Source organism: Rhinoderma darwinii, chromosome 4, assembly GCF_050947455.1.
Source record: "Rhinoderma darwinii isolate aRhiDar2 chromosome 4, aRhiDar2.hap1, whole genome shotgun sequence".
Lineage (NCBI taxonomy): Eukaryota > Metazoa > Chordata > Amphibia > Anura > Rhinodermatidae > Rhinoderma > Rhinoderma darwinii.
The window spans coordinates 33476684-33495375 of NC_134690.1; the positions used below are offsets into that span (position 1 = coordinate 33476684).

General features: G+C 43.6%; 1 protein-coding gene across 1 annotated transcript in view; it reads right to left on the minus strand.

Annotated features, from left to right (window-relative positions):
• LOC142760384 (uncharacterized) overlaps positions 1-18692 on the minus strand; it is a 49706-nt gene that overhangs the window by 10008 nt on the left and 21006 nt on the right. Inside the window, exons 5-6 of the mRNA XM_075863568.1 lie at positions 3132-3194; positions 2059-2121 (exon numbers count right to left, since the gene is read on the minus strand). Of these exons, the coding sequence (XP_075719683.1) occupies positions 2059-2121; positions 3132-3194 (126 nt within the window). The remainder of the gene's footprint in view (positions 1-2058; positions 2122-3131; positions 3195-18692) is intronic.

An 18692-nucleotide genomic window follows, 5' to 3' on the forward strand; every position in this document is an offset into this window, starting at 1 on the left:
ATGATCAACTATCTCCGGCAGCGCCATAGCAAGTGAATGGAGCAGTGGCCAAGAATGCACAGTACCGATCCATTCACATAGGGCACTTCAGGACCCCCGTTCTCGGGATAGGTGAGGGTCCCAGTGGTCGACCCACCACTGATCAGACATTTATAACCTATTCCGTGGATCGGGGCTAAATGATCATATTGAGAATAACCCTTTAATGCTTACTGTGACTAAATAATACCCTCATATATTAACTGAATAATACCACCATACAGTGACTAGATAATATTACCATACAGTGACTGAATAATATCTCCATACAGTGACTGAATAATAACTCCATACAGTAACTAAATAATACCACCATACACTGACTGAATAGTAGCTCCATACAGAGACTACATAATACCCTCATACAGTAACTAAACAATACCTCCATACCGTGATTGAATAATAGCTCCATACAGTAACGAAATAATACCTCCATACAGTAACTGAATAATATCACCATACAGTGACTGAATAGTAGCTCCATACAGTAACGAAATAATACCTCCATACAGTAACTGAATAATATCACCATACAGTGACTGAATAATACCTCCATACAGTAACTGAATAATACCACCATACAGTAACTGAATAATACAACCATACAGTGACTGAATAATACCACCTTACGGTAACTGAATAATAACACCATACACTGACTGAATAATACAACCATACAGTGACTGAATAATACCACCTTACGGTAACTGAATAATACCTCCATACAGTAACTAAATATTACCACCATACAGTCAATGAATAATAGAAAAAAGAGGAAGCCTCCAGCTCACCTTGTATGCAGACTTGCACTGCTAGTAGCGCCCGGGTCCTCGTGTTGGCACACGATCAAGAAGTAGAGGCAGAGAACAGAAATTGGATCCAGCGCTGATGAGGGTAAAAGGGAAACTTTTTCCAAGTTTTATTTGGTCATTTAAAAGCAGAATCGGCAGGATAATGTCCTAGTACAGAGGGAGGTTCAATAGTGTAGATATACACCATTGAACCTCCCTCTATACTAGGACATTATCCTGCCGATTCTGCTTTTAGATGACAAAATAAAACTTGGAAAAAAGTTTCCTTTTTAACCTCATCAGCGCTGGATCCAATTTCTGTTCTCTGCCTCTAAATTAATAATACCACCATTCACTGACTGAATCATACCACCATACAGTGACTGAATTATACCTCCATACAGTGACTAAATAATACCTCCATACAGTGACTACATAATACTCTCATACAGTAACTGAATAATACCTCCATACAGTGACTGAATAATAGCTCCAAACAGTAACTGAATAATACCACCATATAGTAACTGAATAATACCACTATACAGTGACTGAATAATACCACCGTACAGTGACTAAATAATACCACCATACAGTGACTGAATAATACCACTATACAGAGACTACATAATACCCTCATACAGCAACTGAATAATACCTCAATAGCGTGACTGAATAATACCTCCATACAGTCACTAAATAATACTATCATGCAATAATTGAATAATACCACCATATAGTAACTGAATAATACCACCATATACTGACTGAATAATACCTCCATACAGTGACTATATAATACTACCATGCAGTAACTGAATAATACCACCATACAGTAACTGAATAATACCACCATACACTGACTGAATAATATCACCATACAGTGACTTTATAATACTACTACCACGCAGTAACTGAATAATACCTCCATACAGTAACTGAATAATACCACCATACAGTAACTGAATAATACCACCATACACTGACTGAATAATATCACCATACAGTGACTGAATAATACCTCCATACAGTAACTGAATAATACCTCCATACAGTAACTGAATAATACCACCATACAGTGACTGAATAATACCACCGTACAATGACTGAATAATAATACCATACACTGACTGAATAATACTACCATACACTGACTGAATAATACTACCATACACTGACTGAATAATACCTCCATTCAGTGACTGAATAATAGCTCGATACAGCTGACCGCTCTTCAAACTGTATTTGCGTCACATTTTCTTCCACTCCTTCTTCATCCTCATCTTCTTCACTATTGAACCACAAATAAAAAAGTTACACACAAACAGGGTTATTTCTAGAAAATTTATCCACATATCTCCCCACCCGAGGAGGTATAAACAATTTTTATTAATTTTAAAGCGGTTTTCTCATAATGATCATTTATCGGCTGTCTACAGGATGTGTTGCTGCAAATGATCAACTATCTCCGGCAGCACCATAGAAAGTGAATGGAGCAGTGGCCAAGAATGCACAGTACCGATCCATTCACATAGGGCACTTCAGGACACCTGTTCTTGGGATAGGTGAGGGTCCCAGTGGTCGAACCACCACTGATCAGACATTTATAACCTATTCCATGGATCGGGGATAAATGATCATATTGAGAATACCCCTTTAATGCTTACTGTGACTAAATAATACCCTCATACAGTAACTGAACAATACCACCATACAGTGACTAGATAATACCAGCATAATGTGACTAAATAATATCACCGTACAGTGACTGAATAATACCTCCATACAGTGACTGAATAATATCTCCATACAGTGACTGAATAATATCTCCATACAGTGACTGAATAATACCACCGTACAGTGACTAAATAATACCACCATACAGTGACTGAATAATACCACTATACAGAGACTACATAATACTATCATGCAGTAATTGAATAATACCACCATATAGTAACTGAATAATACCACCATATACTGACTGAATAATACCTCCATACAGTGACTATATAATACTACCATGCAGTAACTGAATAATACCACCATACAGTAACTGAATAATACCACCATACACTGACTGAATAATACCACCATACAGTGACTTTATAATACTACTACCACGCAGTAACTGAATAATACCTCCATACAGTAACTGAATAATACCACCGTACAATGACTGAATAATAATACCATACACTGACTGAATAATACTACCATACACTGACTGAATAATACTACCATACACTGACTGAATAATACCTCCATTCAGTGACTGAATAATAGCTCGATACAGCTGACCTCTCTTCCAACTGTATTTGTGTCAAATTTTCTTCCACTCCTTCTTCATCCTCATCTTCTTCACTATTGAACCACAAATAAAAAAGTTACATACAAACAGGGTTATTTCTAGAAAATGTATCCACATATCTCCCCACCCGAGGAGGCATAAACAATTTTTATTAATTTGTAAGCGGTTTTCTGATAATGATCATTTATCGGCTGTCTACAGGATGTGTCGCTGCGCATGATCAACTATCTCCGGCAGCGCCATAGCAAGTGAATGGAGCAGTGGCCAAGAATGCACAGTACCGCTTCATTCACATAGGGCACTTCAGGACACCTGTTCTTGGGATAGGTGAGGGTCCCCAGTGGTCGAACCACCACTGATCAGACATTTATAACCTATTCCATGGATCGGGGATAAATGATCATATTGAGAATAACCCTTTAATGCTTACTGTGACTAAATAATACCCTCATGTATTAACTGAATAATACCACCATACAGTGACTAGATAATACCAGCATAATGTGACTGAATAATATCACCGTACAGTGACTGAATAATACCCTCAAACAGTAACTGAATAATACCACCATTCAGTGACTGAATAATACCACCATACAGTGACTAGATAACACCAGCATAATGTGACTGAATAATATCACCGTACAGTGACTGAATAATACTTCCATACAGTGACTAAATAATACCTCCATACAGTGACTAAATAATATCTCCATACAGTGACTGAATAATACCACCATACAGAGACTACATAATACCCTCATACAGTAACTGAATAATACCTCCATACCGTGACTGAATAATACCTCCATACAGTCACTAAATAATACTATCATGCAGTAATTGAATAATACCACCATAAAGTAACTGAATAATACCACCATACAGTGACTGAATAATACCTCCATACAGTGACTGAATAATACCTCCATATAGTGACTAAAAAATACTGCCATGCAGTAACTGAATAACACCACCATACAGTAACTGAATAACACCACCATACAGTAACTGAATAATACCACCATACACTGACTGAATAATACCTCCATACAGTGACTTTATAATACTACTACCACGCAGTAACTGAATAATACTTCCATACAGTCACTAAATAATACTATCATGCAGTAATTGAATAATACCACCATAAAGTAACTGAATAATACCACCATACAGTGACTGAATAATAATACCTCCATATAGTGATTAAAAAATACTGCCATGCAGTAACTGAATAACACCACCATACAGTAACTGAATAATACCTCCATACAGTGACTATATAATACTACCATGCAGTAACTGAATGATACCACCATTCACTGACTGAATAATACCTCCATACAGTGACTAAATAATACCACCATACAGTGACTAAATAATACCACCATACAGTGACTGAATAATACCACCATACAGTAACTGAATAATACCACCATACAATGACTGAATAATAGCTGCAGACACTGACAGAATAATACCACCATACACTAAGGCCTCATTCACACGACAGGGTCCGAGTGTCGGGCGGGAAAATCGGCCCTTTTTGGCCGATTTTCCCGGCCGGTTTGCATCCGGTTTGCATCCGTTCCGGGCCGAGTTGCCGTTTTTACCGGCCGATTTGGACCCGATTTGCATCCGTTTTTTTCCCTGTCCGTTTTAAAATCGGATAAATTTCATTTACATTTTTTGCCACACACAGCCCTTTGTAGATAATGCCACAGCCCCCCTGGTAGGTAATGCCACCCAGCCCCCTGTAGGTAATGCCACACAGCCCCCTGTTGGTGATGCCACACAGCCCCCTGTTGGTGATGCCACACAGCCCTCTGTAGGTGATGCCACACAGCCCCCTGTAGGTGATGCCACACAGCCCCCTGTAGGTGATGCCACCAAGTCCCCTGTAGGTGATGCCACCAAGTCCCCTGTAGGTGATGCCACCAAGTCCCCTGTAGGTGATGCCACCCAGCCACCTGTAGGTGATGCCACCCAGCCACCTCTAGGCGATGCCACACAGCCACCTGTAGGCGATGCCACCCTGCCCCCTGTAGGCGATGCCACCCTGCCCCCTGTAGGTGATGCCACACAGCCCCCTGCAGGCGATGCCACCCAGCCCCCTGCAGGCGATGCCACCCTGCCTCCTGTAGGCGATGCCACCCTGCCCCCTGTAGGCGATGCCACCCAGCCCCCTGTAGGCGATGCCACCCAGTCCCCTGTAGGCGATGCCACCCAGCCCCCTGTAGGTGATGCCACCCAGCCCCCTGTAGGTGGTGCCACCAAGCCCCCTGTAGGTGATGCCACCAAGTCTCCTGTAGGTGATGCCACACAGCCCCCTGTAGGTTGCACCCATCCCCCCCTTCCAGGAGAAGTCACTGACTTCAATGTCCATATATGGACAGTGGAGTCACTGACTTCTCTTGGAGAGGAATTCCCTGCCACAGGTCGGGAATTCCGCTTCAGAAGTGAGTGACGTCACTGTCCATATATGGACAGTGTAGTCACTCACTTCTCCTGTAGCGGAATCCCCGGCCATAGAGTCGGGGATTCCGCTGCAGAAGTGAGTGACATCGCTGTGTCCATATATGGACAGTGTAGTCACTCACTTCTCCTGTAGAGGAATCCCCGGCCATAGAGTCGGGGATTCCGCTGCAGAAGTGAGTGACATCGCTGTGTCCATATATGGACAGTGTAGTCACTCACTTCTCCTGTAGCGGAATCCCCGGCCATAGAGTCGGGGATTCAGCTGCAGAAGTGAGTGACAGCGCTGTGTCCATATATGGACAGTGTAGTCACTTACTTCTCCTGTAGCGGCATCCCCGGCCATAGAGTGGAGGATTCCGCTGCAGAAGTGAGTGACATCGCTGTGTCCATATATGGACAGTGTAGTCACTTACTTCTCCTGTAGCGGCATCCCCGGCCATAGAGTCGGGGGATTCCGCTGCAGAAGTGAGTGACTTCGCTGTGTCCATATATGGACAGTCTAGTCACGCACTTCTCCTGTAGCGGAATCCCCAATCCCCGGTCGGGGATTGGGGATTTCGACTCCTACAGGGAGCAAAAAAAGACCCTCCTCCTCCTCCTCCTCACATGCACTCTGCACTGTGAGGAGGAGGAGAGAGAGTGCGCGAGTGACGGTAGACCCGGCCATCACTCAGGACATATTCCGGTGATGGCCGTGTATTACCCGGCCCCATAGATTTCGGTACCCGGCCGAAAATAGGGCATGTCCCATTTTTTGACGGCCGGTTTTACCGGCCGTCAAAAAATTGGTCGTGTGAATAGCCCCATTAGGGGTCTATTGTTCCTAATGCAGCCGGGTGCCGGCCAATTTATGAAGGGCCGGCACCCGGCCGGGAAACCCTGTCGTGTGAATTCCGCCTCACTGAATAACACCTCCATACAGTGACTGAATAATACCACCATAGAGTGACTGAATAATACCACCATTCAGTGACTGAATAATACCACCATACAGTGACTGAATAATACCACCATACAGTGACTAAATAATACCTCCATACAGTGACTAAATAATACCTCCATACAGTGACTGAATAATACCACCATACACTGACTGAATAATACCACCATACAGTGACTGAATAATAGCTCCAAACAGTAAATGAATAATAACTCCATACAGTAACTGAATAATACCACCATACAGTGACTGTATAGTAGCTCCATACAGTCAATGAATAATACCTCCATACAGTCAATGAATAATACCTCCATACAGTATTTGAATAATAACTCCATACAGTGACTGAATACCACCATTCACTGACTGAATAATACCACCATACAGTGACTAAATAATACCACCATACAGTTACTGAATAATACCACCATACAGTGACTGAATAATACCACCATACAGTGACTGAATAAAACCACCGTACAGTGACTAAATAATACCACCATAGAGTGACTTAATAATACCACCATGCAGTGACTGAATAATACCACCATGTAGTGACTGAATAATACCACCATGCTGGATCTATTGCACTAAGAATACCAGTGGTGCCCTGCAGACGCCATTGACTTTTAATGGGTCAGCTGGGCTCCGCCGAAGTGTCCGTCATTTTGACAGGAAAAATATAATCCTTTTTGTTCTACAGACTTACGGTATTTCCTCAAGGGTAATCCAAAAAGGATCATCTCCATATCCTGATGGCCTGGAAGAGAAAATAGAAATCCAGTTAGAATAACAAAACTGAAACCTACCAAAAAAATCATCTATCATATTTGGCAAGGATGTGGTGTCCGAGGCACAGTTAGCTCTGCCCACAGCCTGACCTGCAAGAAGCCTGTGAGGAAGGAGATGTGAGTGCTCAGTCTGTCTGTTGTTTGTGCCTCCATTTGTCTGTGAGACTGAGTGTTTGTGTGTGTATAAATTCTAGTATGTGGGTATGTGTGTCTTTGTGTGTGTGTGTGTGTGTGTGTGTGTGTGTGTGTGTGTGTGTGCCTAAGTGCCTATATATGTATCTGTATAGTGGCGTAGCTATAGAGATCGCATCGGTCGCTACTGCGACCGGGCCCCCAAGCCTGTGGAGCCCGCATGGCCCCGTTGCCACCCATTACTGACCGCTCTTCCAACTGTATTTGCGTCCTCAGGACGCAAATACAGTTCAGTGCAATGCTGGAGTCCTGCTCCAGTATTCACTGTGCCGCGAGCGGCTCGGCGCAGGCAGGCGCGATGTAGTGAGTCACTCACAGCACAGACCGGAGGAGAAGGATTCTCCACCCATCGTGGGAATGGGGATAGGTAAGTAATTATGTTATTATTTTTCTATTAGGTATGTACATATGGGGGCATTATACTGGGTATGGGAGGGGGGCTCATATGGCAGCTGCTGAGGGGGCATCATACTATATGGGGGGCATTATACTGTATGGAACAGCTATGGGGGGCATTATAATCTATGGGGAAGCTATATGAGGCATTATACTGTATAGGGGCATTATACTGTATAGGACAGCTGAGGGGGCATTATACTGTATGGGGGGCATTATACTGTATGGGACTTCTAAGGGGGCATTATAATGTATGGGGGGCATTATACTGTATAGGACACCTAAAGGTGGCATTTTACTGTATGTGGGCATTATTTTGTATGTGGCAGCTATAGAGTGCATTATACTGTATGGGGAGCATTATACTGTGTGGGGCAGCTATAGGATGCATTATACTGTATGGGGGCATTGTACTGTATAGGACAGCTAAGGGGGGCATTATACTGTGTGGGGCATTATACTATATAGGACAGCTAATGGGGCATTATACTGTATGGGGGCATTATACTGTATAGGACAGCTAAGGAGGGCATTATACTGTATGTGGCAGCTATGGAGGGCATTCTACTGTATGGGGAGCATTATACTGTATGGGGCAGCTATAGGGGGCATTATACTGTATCTTATCCTGTATGTGGCAAAATGGAGGGCATAATACTGTATGGGGGCATTATACTGTATAGGACAGCTAAGGGGGGGAATTATACTGTATGGGGCATTATATTGTATGGGACAGCTATGGGGGGCAATATACTGTACTGTGCAGATATAGGGGGCATTATACTGTATAGGGCATTATACTGTATGTGGCAGCTATGTAGGGCACTATGGTGTATGGGGGAATTATACTGAATGGGGCAGCTATAGGGGGCATTATACCGTATGGGGGCAATAGACTGTACGGAGCAGCTATAGGGGGCATTATACTGTATGGGGGCATTATACTGTATGTGTCAGCAATGGAGGGCATTATACTGTATGGGGGCATTATACTGTATAGGACAGCTAAGGGGGCATTTTACTATATGGAGGGCATTATACTGTATGGGATAGCTATTGTGGGCATTATACTGTATGGGGCAGCTATAAGGGGGCTTAAAATACTGTATGGGGGCAATATACTGTATGTGGCAGCTATGGTGGGCATTATACTGTATGGGGGCACTATACTGTATGGGCGCATTATACTGTATGGGACAGCTATGGGGGCTTTATACTGTATGTGGCAGCAATGGGGGGCATGATACTGTATGGGACAGCTATGGGGCATTATACTATATTGGACATTATAGTGCATGGGGCAGCTATGGGTGCCATTATACTGTATGGGGGCATTATACTGTATGTGGCGGCAATAGGGGGCATTATACTGTATGGGGCATTATATTGTATGGAGTGCATTATACTCTATGGGGGCATTATATTGTATGGGGCAGCTATGGGTCGCAATATACTGTGGGGGCAGCCATGGGGGTATGATACTGTGGAGGCAGCTATGGGGGGCATTATATGAGTGGTGGCATCTATGGGGCATTACACTGTGTGGGCAGCTATGGGGGCATTATGCTGTGTGTGGCAAGTTATGGGGGCATTATACCGTGTAGGGGCAGCTATGGGGCATTATACTGTGGGGTCAGCTATGGGAGGCATTATACTGTGGAGGCATTCATGGGGTCTGTCGTGCAAGGCGGCTGGGTAAGGTGTGCATGCAGTAATTTAATAATACCACCATATAGTAACTGAATAATACCACCATACACTGACTGAATAATACCTCCATACAGTGACTATATAATACTACCATGCAGTAACTGAATAATACCACCATACACTGACTGAATAATACCTCCATACAGTGACTAAATAATACCACCATACAGTGACTAAATAATACCACCATACACTGACTGAATAATACCTCCATACAGTGACTATATAATACTACCATGCAGTAACTGAATAATACCACCATTCACTGACTGAATAATACCTCCATACAGTGACTAAATAATACCACCATACAGTGACTAAATAATACCACCATACAGTGACTGAATAATACCACCATACAGTAACTGAATAATACCACCATACACTGACTGAATAATAGCTGCAGACACTGACAGAATAATACCACCATACACTAAGGCCTCATTCACACGACAGGGTCCGAGTGTCGGCCGGGAAAATCAGCGGTTTTTGGCCGATTTTCCCGGCCGGTCTGCATCCGGTTTGCATCCGTTTCGGACCGAGTTGCCGTTTTTACCGGCCGATTTGGACCCGATTTGCATCCGTTTTTTTCCCTGTCCGTTTTAAAATCGGATGAATTTCATTTACATTTTTTGCCACACACAGCCCTTTGTAGATGATGCCACAGCCCCCCTGGTAGGTAATGCCACCCAGCCCCCTGTAGGTAATGCCACACAGCCCCCTGTTGGTGATGCCACATATATGGACAGTGTAGTCACTCACTTCTCCTGTAGCGGAATCCCCGGCCATAGAGTGGGGGATTCCGCTGCAGGGGTGTGTGACATCGCTGTGTCCATATATGGACAGTGTAGTCACTCACTTCTCCTGTAGCGGAATCCCCGGCCATAGAGTCGGGGATTCCGCTGCAGAAGTGAGTGACATCGCTGTGTCCATATATGGACAGTGTAGTCACTCACTTCTCCTGTAGGGCAATCCCCGGCCATAGAGTCGGGGATTCAGCTGCAGAAGTGAGTGACATCGCTGTGTCCATATATGGACAGTGTAGTCACTTACTTCTCCTGTAGCGGCATCCCCGGCCATATAGTCGGGGATTCCGCTACAGAAGTGAGTGACATCGCTGTGTCCATATATGGACAGTGTAGTCACTTACTTCTCCTGTAGCGGCATCCCCGGCTATAGAGTCGGGTATTCTGCTGCAGAAATGAGTGACTTCGCTGTGTCCATATATGGACAGTGTAGTCACGCACTTCTCCTGTAGCGGAATCCCCAATCCCCGGTCAGGGATTGGGGATTTCGACTCCTACAGGGAGCAAAAAAGACCCTCCTCCTCCTCCTCACATGCACTCTGCACTGTGAGGAGGAGGAGAGAGAGTGCACGAGAGACGGTAGACCCGGCCATCACTGAGGACATATTCCGGTGATGGCCGTGTATTACCCGGACCCATAGACTTCTATGGGAGCCGGACGGCCGGGTACCCCGCCGAAAATAGGGCATGTCCCATTTTTTGACAGCCGGTTTTTCCAGCCGTCAAAAAATTGGTCGTGTGAATAGCCCTATTAGGGGTCTATTGTTCCTAATGCAGCCGGGTGCCGGCCGATTTATGAACGGCCGGCACCCGGCCGGGAAACCCTGTCGTGTGAATTCCGCCTAACTGAATAATACCTCTATACAGTGACTGAATAATACCACCATAGAGTGACTGAATAATACCACCATTCAGTGACTGAATAATACCACCATACAGTGACTGAATAATACCACCATACAGTGACTAAATAATACCTCCATACAGTGACTAAATAATACCTCCATACAGTGACTGAATAATACCACCATACACTGACTGAATAATACCACCATACAGTGACTGAATAATAGCTCCAAACAGTAACTGAATAATAACTCCATACAGTAACTGAATAATACCACCATACAGTGACTGTATAGTAGCTCCATACAGTCAATGAATAATACCTCCATACAGTCAATGAATAATACCTCCATACAGTATTTGAATAATACCTCCATACAGTGACTGAATACCACCATTCACTGACTGAATAATACCACCATACAGTGACTAAATAATACCACCATACAGTTACTGAATAATACCACCATACAGTGACTGAATAATACCACCATACACTGACTGAATAATACCACCGTACAGTGACTGAATAATACCACCATACACTGACTGAATAATACCACCATACAGTGACTGAATAATACCACCATACAGTGACTGAATAATACCACCGTACAGTGACTAAATAATATCACCATAGAGTGACTTAATAATACCACCATGCAGTGACTGAATAATACCACCATGTAGTGACTGAATAATACCACCATGCTGGATCTATTGCACTAAGAATACCACTGGTGCCCTGCAGACGCCATTGACTTTTAATGGGTCAGCTGGGCTCCGCCGAAGTGTCCGTCATTTTGACAGGAAAAATATAATCCTTTTTGTTCTACAGACTTACGGTATTTCCTCAATGGTAATCCAAAAAGGATCATCTCCATATCCTGATGGCCTGGAAGAGAAAATACAAATCCAGCTAGAATAACAAAACTGAAACCTACCAAAAAAATCATCTATCATATTTGGCAAGGATGTGGTGCCCGAGGCACAGTTATCTCTACCCACAGCCCGACCTGCAAGAAGCCTGTGAGGAAAGAGATGTGAGTGCTCAGTCTGTCTGTTGTTTGTGCCTCCATTTGTCTGTGAGTCTGAGTGTTTGTGTGTGTATAAATTCCAGTATGTGTGTGTGTGTGTGTGTGTGTGTGTGTGTGTGTGTTTAAGTGCCTATATATGTATCTGTATAGTGGCGTAGCTATAGAGATCGCATCGGTCGCAGCTGCAACCGGGCTCCCAAGCCTGTGGAGCCCGTAGGGCCCCGTTGGCACCCAGTGCTGACCGCTCTTCCAACTGTATTTGCGTCCTCAGGACGCAAATACAGTTCAGTGCAATGCTGGAGTCCTGCTCCAGTATTCACTGTGCCGCGAGCGGCTCGGCGCAGGCAGGCGCGATGTAGTGAGTCACTCACAGCACAGACCGGAGGAGAAGGATTCTCCACCCATCGTGGGAATGGGGATAGGTAAGTAATTATGTTATTATTTTTCTATTAGGTATGTACATATGGGAGCATTATACTGGGTATGGGAGGGGGGCTCATATGGTAGCTGCTGAGGGGGCATCATACTATATGGGGGGCATTATACTGTATGGAACAGCTATGGGGGGCATTATAATCTATGGGGCAGCTATATGGGGCATTATACTGTATGGGGGCATTATACTGTATAGGACAGCTGAGGGGGCATTATACTGTATGGGGGCATTATACTGTATAGGACAGCTGAGGGGGCATTATACTGTATGGGGGGCATTATACTGTATGGGACGTCTAAGGGGGCATTATAATGTATGGGGGCCATTATACTGTATAGGACAGCTAAAGGTGGCATTTTACTGTATGTGGGCATTATTTTGTATGTGGCAGCTATAGAGGGCATTATACTGTATGGGGAGCATTATACTGTGTGGGGCAGATATAGGTTGCATTATACTGTATGGGGGCATTGTACTGTAAAGGACAGCTAAGGGGGGCATTATACTGTGTGGGGCATTATACTGTATAGTACAGCTAAGGGGGGCATTATACTGTATGGGGGCATTATACTGTATAGGACAGCTAAGGGGGGCATTATACTGTATGTGGCAGCTATGGAGGGCATTCTACTGTATGGGGAGCATTCTACTGTATGGGGCAGCTATAGGGGGCATTATACTGTATGGGGGCATTATACTGTATGTGGCAGTAATGGAGGGCATAATACTGTATGGGGCATTATACTGTATAGGACAGCTAAGGGGGGAATTATACTGTATGGGGCATTATATTGTATGGGACAGCTATGGGGGGCATTATACTGTACTGTGCAGATAAAGGGGGCATTATACTGTATAGGGCATTATACTGTATGTGGCAGCTATGTAGTGCACTATAGTGTATGGGGGAATTATACTGAATGTGGCAGCTATAGGGGGCATTATACCGTATGGGGGCAATATACTGTACGGAGCAGCTATAGGGGGCATTATACTGTATGGGGGCATTATACTGTATGTGGCGGCAATGGAGGGCATTATACTGTATGGGGGCATTATACTGTATAGGACAGCTAAGGGGTCATTTTACTATATGGAGGGCATTATACTGTATGGGATAGCTATTGGGGGCATTATACTGTATGGGGCAGCTATAAGGGGGCTTAAAATACTGTATGGGGTTAATATACTGTATGTGGCAGCTATGGTGGGCATTATACTGTATGGGGGCACTATACTGTATGGGGGCATTATACTGTATGGGACAGCTATGGGGGCTTTATACTGTATGTGGCAGCAATGGGGGGCATGATACTGTATGGGACAGCTATGGGGCATTATACTATATTGGACATTATAGTGCATGGGGCAGCTATAGGTGTCATTATACCGTATGGGGGCATTATACTGTATGTGGCGGCAATAGGGGGCATTATACTGTATAGGGCATTATATTGTATGGAGTGCATTATACTCTATGGGGGGCATTATATTGTATGGGGCAGCTATGGGTCGCAATATACTGTGGGGGCAGCCATGGGGGGGCATGATACTGTGGAGGCAGCTATGGGGAGCATTATACTGTGTGGTGGCATCTATGGGGCATTACACTGTGTGGGCAGCTATGGGGGCATTATGCTGTGTGTGGGCAGTTATGGGGGCATTATACAGTGTGGGGACAGCTATGGGGCATTATACTGTGGGGTCAGCTATGGGAGGCATTATACTGTGGAGGCATTCATGGGGTCTGTCGTGCAAGGCGGCTGGGTAAGGTGTGTTCAGGGGTCTGGTGCTGTTGGGAAGGAGTAGGGGGTCCAAGCTGAATTTTTGCTCCAGGGCCCTTTAGCTACGCCCCTGTATCTGTAAGTGTATATATTTCTGTGTGTGCATCTACTACATTATCTGTGTTCAGAGTTATGACTGTGTGTTATCTGTGGTGTTACATAGGACTGCAGGTGATATCTACTACATTATCTGTACTCAGAGAGTTATCACTGTGTGTTATCTGTGGTGTTACATAGGACTGCAGGTGACATCTACTACATTATCTGTACTAAGAGTTATCACAGTGTGTTATCTGTGGTGTTACATAGGACTGCAGGTGACATCTACTACATTATCTGTACTCAGAGAGTTATCACTGTGTTATCTGTGGTGTTACATAGGACTGCATGTAACATCTACATTATCTGTACTCAGAGTTATCACTGGGTGTAGAGCTGGTCGATTTTTCAAAAAAAAGAAAATCTAGATTTTTGTCAATCATTTTTGATTTGATTCAAGATTTTCTTATTTTTAGGAGTAATTAAGGAATTACTGTGCATGCAATTCCCATATCTCAAAAAAAATACCAGGACACAATTCTTTACATTAGAGTTATCCAATAATATATATTGATTATCAGGATTGTCCCTCAGCTGCTACGTGTGATCATGCTCACTTATAAAAGGCACAATGCTGATAATCATCATATATATATATATTTGGCTCAGAGAATAAGAAGAGTAACTATGAGTGCAGAGGAACGCCAGGAACAACGAGAAACCACTTCCCAAAACAAGGCGTTAAGAAGGCAAAACCCTGAAGTAAGACGACCCTGTAATGAAGAACGTCGTTCTCAAAGAGCACAATTATAAATACTTATCATTCCTTTTACTAGCAAACCCGTGTAACGAGCTTTCTATACTAGTATAATATGTCTCTCCTAGATAAACACACTTAAATAGTGGAATCTATATATATATATATTCCCATAGATGATACCGTATTATCGTCCTTTATGTAGACATATTAGCACTCACCCCGGGATTACTCATATATCATCTACATGGAAGATTCCTATATCCAACACTAGAGAAATAGGCTCATTATTCAATAAGATAATTACCAGAAATACACCTCCGTCTCCTCAACTTTCTTCCTCCAACTGTTTAAGAAATAAAAAAAAATACCAATATTACACATAATTGTTCTTGAAAGGAATATAAAATATACTATTGTTCTCTGTTATAATATACGAAACCGTCGATACAAGGAGGAGGAGTTTCTCATAGCAACCAATCAGATTGCAGCTTTTATATATGGTATATTTTCCCTGGGCTTTGATTGCCTGATGGGAAAACGTGAGTGGTGATGTCAAAAGGGATCCTACATAAAAACAGGGTTGTGTCTAGAACATTTTTTCATAAAGCCTCCACACCCCAGGAGGCAAAAGCATTTTTCATTACTATCAATGCCTACTGCTTTCTGTGACTGAATAATACCCCCATACAGTGAATACCACCATACACTAACTGAATAATACCCCCACATCACCATACAGTTATGTCATTACGGTTTGATTCGTGGAGCCCCAAACTTTAAAACTACCACCAATCGAGGGACATCGGCTCTATCAAGTACAGCCGTCCTTATCAGGAACGTTGCATATGGTTTACTGTTTACTCAGGCACAGGGGCTCGTCCATATGATCTACTGTGCCTGGTACTACAGCTCAAGGCATCTCCTTCCTGTAAGGCATAGCCATACTCATATGTACAGGGCCGTTTCTGTGCAGATTAGACCCCGGTCAGACCCACACAGATCAAACATTCTAAGAATAGGCCATCGAATGTTAAATTCCAGGTAGTGAAGCGGAAACTTCCTTTGTGGTCTAGGGTATTAACCCCTTTGCGCAGCACAACGTAATAGCACGTCGTGGGGCTGAAGGTGATGTATCGAGGGGGCTCACGCGCTGAGCCCACTCCATATGCTGTGGGTATCAGCTGTGTATTACAGTTGACACCCAGTACTAACGGCCAGGAACAGCGATCGCAATGTTCCTGGCTGTGTAAACCGTCAAATGCTGCGGTAAAAAAAAAAGTTTAAAGAGAGGGAGCGGCCCCGTCCGACACCTCGTCTTCCTCCCACAACGCGATCGTAGGGTGCTGATGGTTGTAATGGCAGCCCAGGGCCCTAATAAAGGCCCCGAGGTCTGCTTTCACTCTGCCTCTGTTAAAGGGAATGTGACGCTAGAAAAAAATGTTGTTTTTTTTTAGTTAAACAATTAGTGTATAGGTGATTAAACATTGTTCTAATTTTTTTAATTTTTTTCACGAGTCAGGAAATATTATAAATTAGATTCTAATTTATAATATTTCCCAGTGCTGGTCACTAGATGGAGCAATTCCCAAAATTGCAGCATTGCATGTGGTAAAGCAACCACATTGCTTTATGCTGCAAAATTTGAGAAAACTCACTCGCTCTAGTGAGCTCTCAGAATCCCCCCTCCTTTATCCTGGCTAGTGCCGGGAGAAACGAGGGGATTGAACGGTCAAACCTCCTACACTGTGTGTCGCCATTTTTTGAGCTAACACACAGTGTAGTAGGTTTACATACACTAGTAAACACACAGTAAAACACTTACATACACAGCATTATACTGTGTGGGGCAGCTATAGGATGCATTATAATGTATGGGGGCATTGTACTGTATAGGACAGCTAAGGGGGGCATTATACTGTGTGGGGCATTATACTGTATAGGACAGCTAAGGGGGGCATTATACTGTATGGGGGCATTATACTGTATGGGACAGCTAAGGGGGGCATTATACTGTATGTGGCAACTATGGGGGCTTTATACTGTATGTGGCAGCAATGGGGGGCATGATACTGTATGGGACAGCTATGGGTCATTATACTATATTGGACATTATAGTGCATGGGGCAGCTATGGGTGTCATTATACTGTATGGGGGCATTATACTGTCTGTGGCGGCATAATGGGGCATTATACTGTATGGGGCATTATATTGTATGGAGTGCATTATACTCTATGGGGCATTATATTGTATGGGGCAGCTATGGGTCGCAATATACTGTGGGGGCAGCCATGGGGGGTATGATACTGTGGAGGCAGCTATGGGGGGCATTATACTGAGTGGTGGCATCTATGGGGCATTACACTGTGTGGGCAGCTATGGGGGCATTATGCTGTGTGTGGGCAGTTATGGGGGCATTATACCGTGTAGAGGCAGCTATGGGGCATTATACTGTGGAGTCAGCTATGGGAAGCATTATACTGTGGAGGCATTCATGGGGTCTGTCGTGCAAGGCGGCTGGGTAAGGTGTGCATGCAGTAATTTAATAATACCACCATATAGTAACTGAATAATACCACAATACACTGACTGACTAATACCTCCATACAGTGACTATATAATACTACCATGCAGTAACTGAATAATACCACCATACACTGACTGAATAATACCTCCATACAGTGACTAAATAATACCACCATACAGTGACTAAATAATACCACCATACAGTGACTGAATAATACCACCATACAGTAACTGAATAATAACACCATACACTGACTGAATAATACCTCCATACAGTGACTATATAATACTACCAAGCAGTAACTGAATAATACCACCATTCACTGACTGAATAATACCTCCATACAGTGACTAAATAATACCACCATACAGTGACTAAATAATACCACCATACAGTGACTGAATAATACCACCATACAGTGACTGAATAATACCACCATACAGTAACTGAATAATACCACCATACACTGACTGAATAATACCTCCATACAGTGACTATAAAATACTACCATGCAGTAACTGAATAATACCACCATTCACTGACTGAATAATACCTCCATACAGTGACTAAATAATACCACCATACAGTGACTAAATAATACCACCATACAGTGACTGAATAATACCACCATACAGTAACTGAATAATACCACCATACGCTGACTGAATAATAGCTGCAGACACTGACAGAATAATACCATAATACACTAAGGCCTCATTCACACGACAGGGTTCGAGTGTCGGCCGGGAAAATCGGCCGGTTTGCATCCGGTTTGCATCCGTTCCGGGCCGAGTTGCCGTTTTTACCG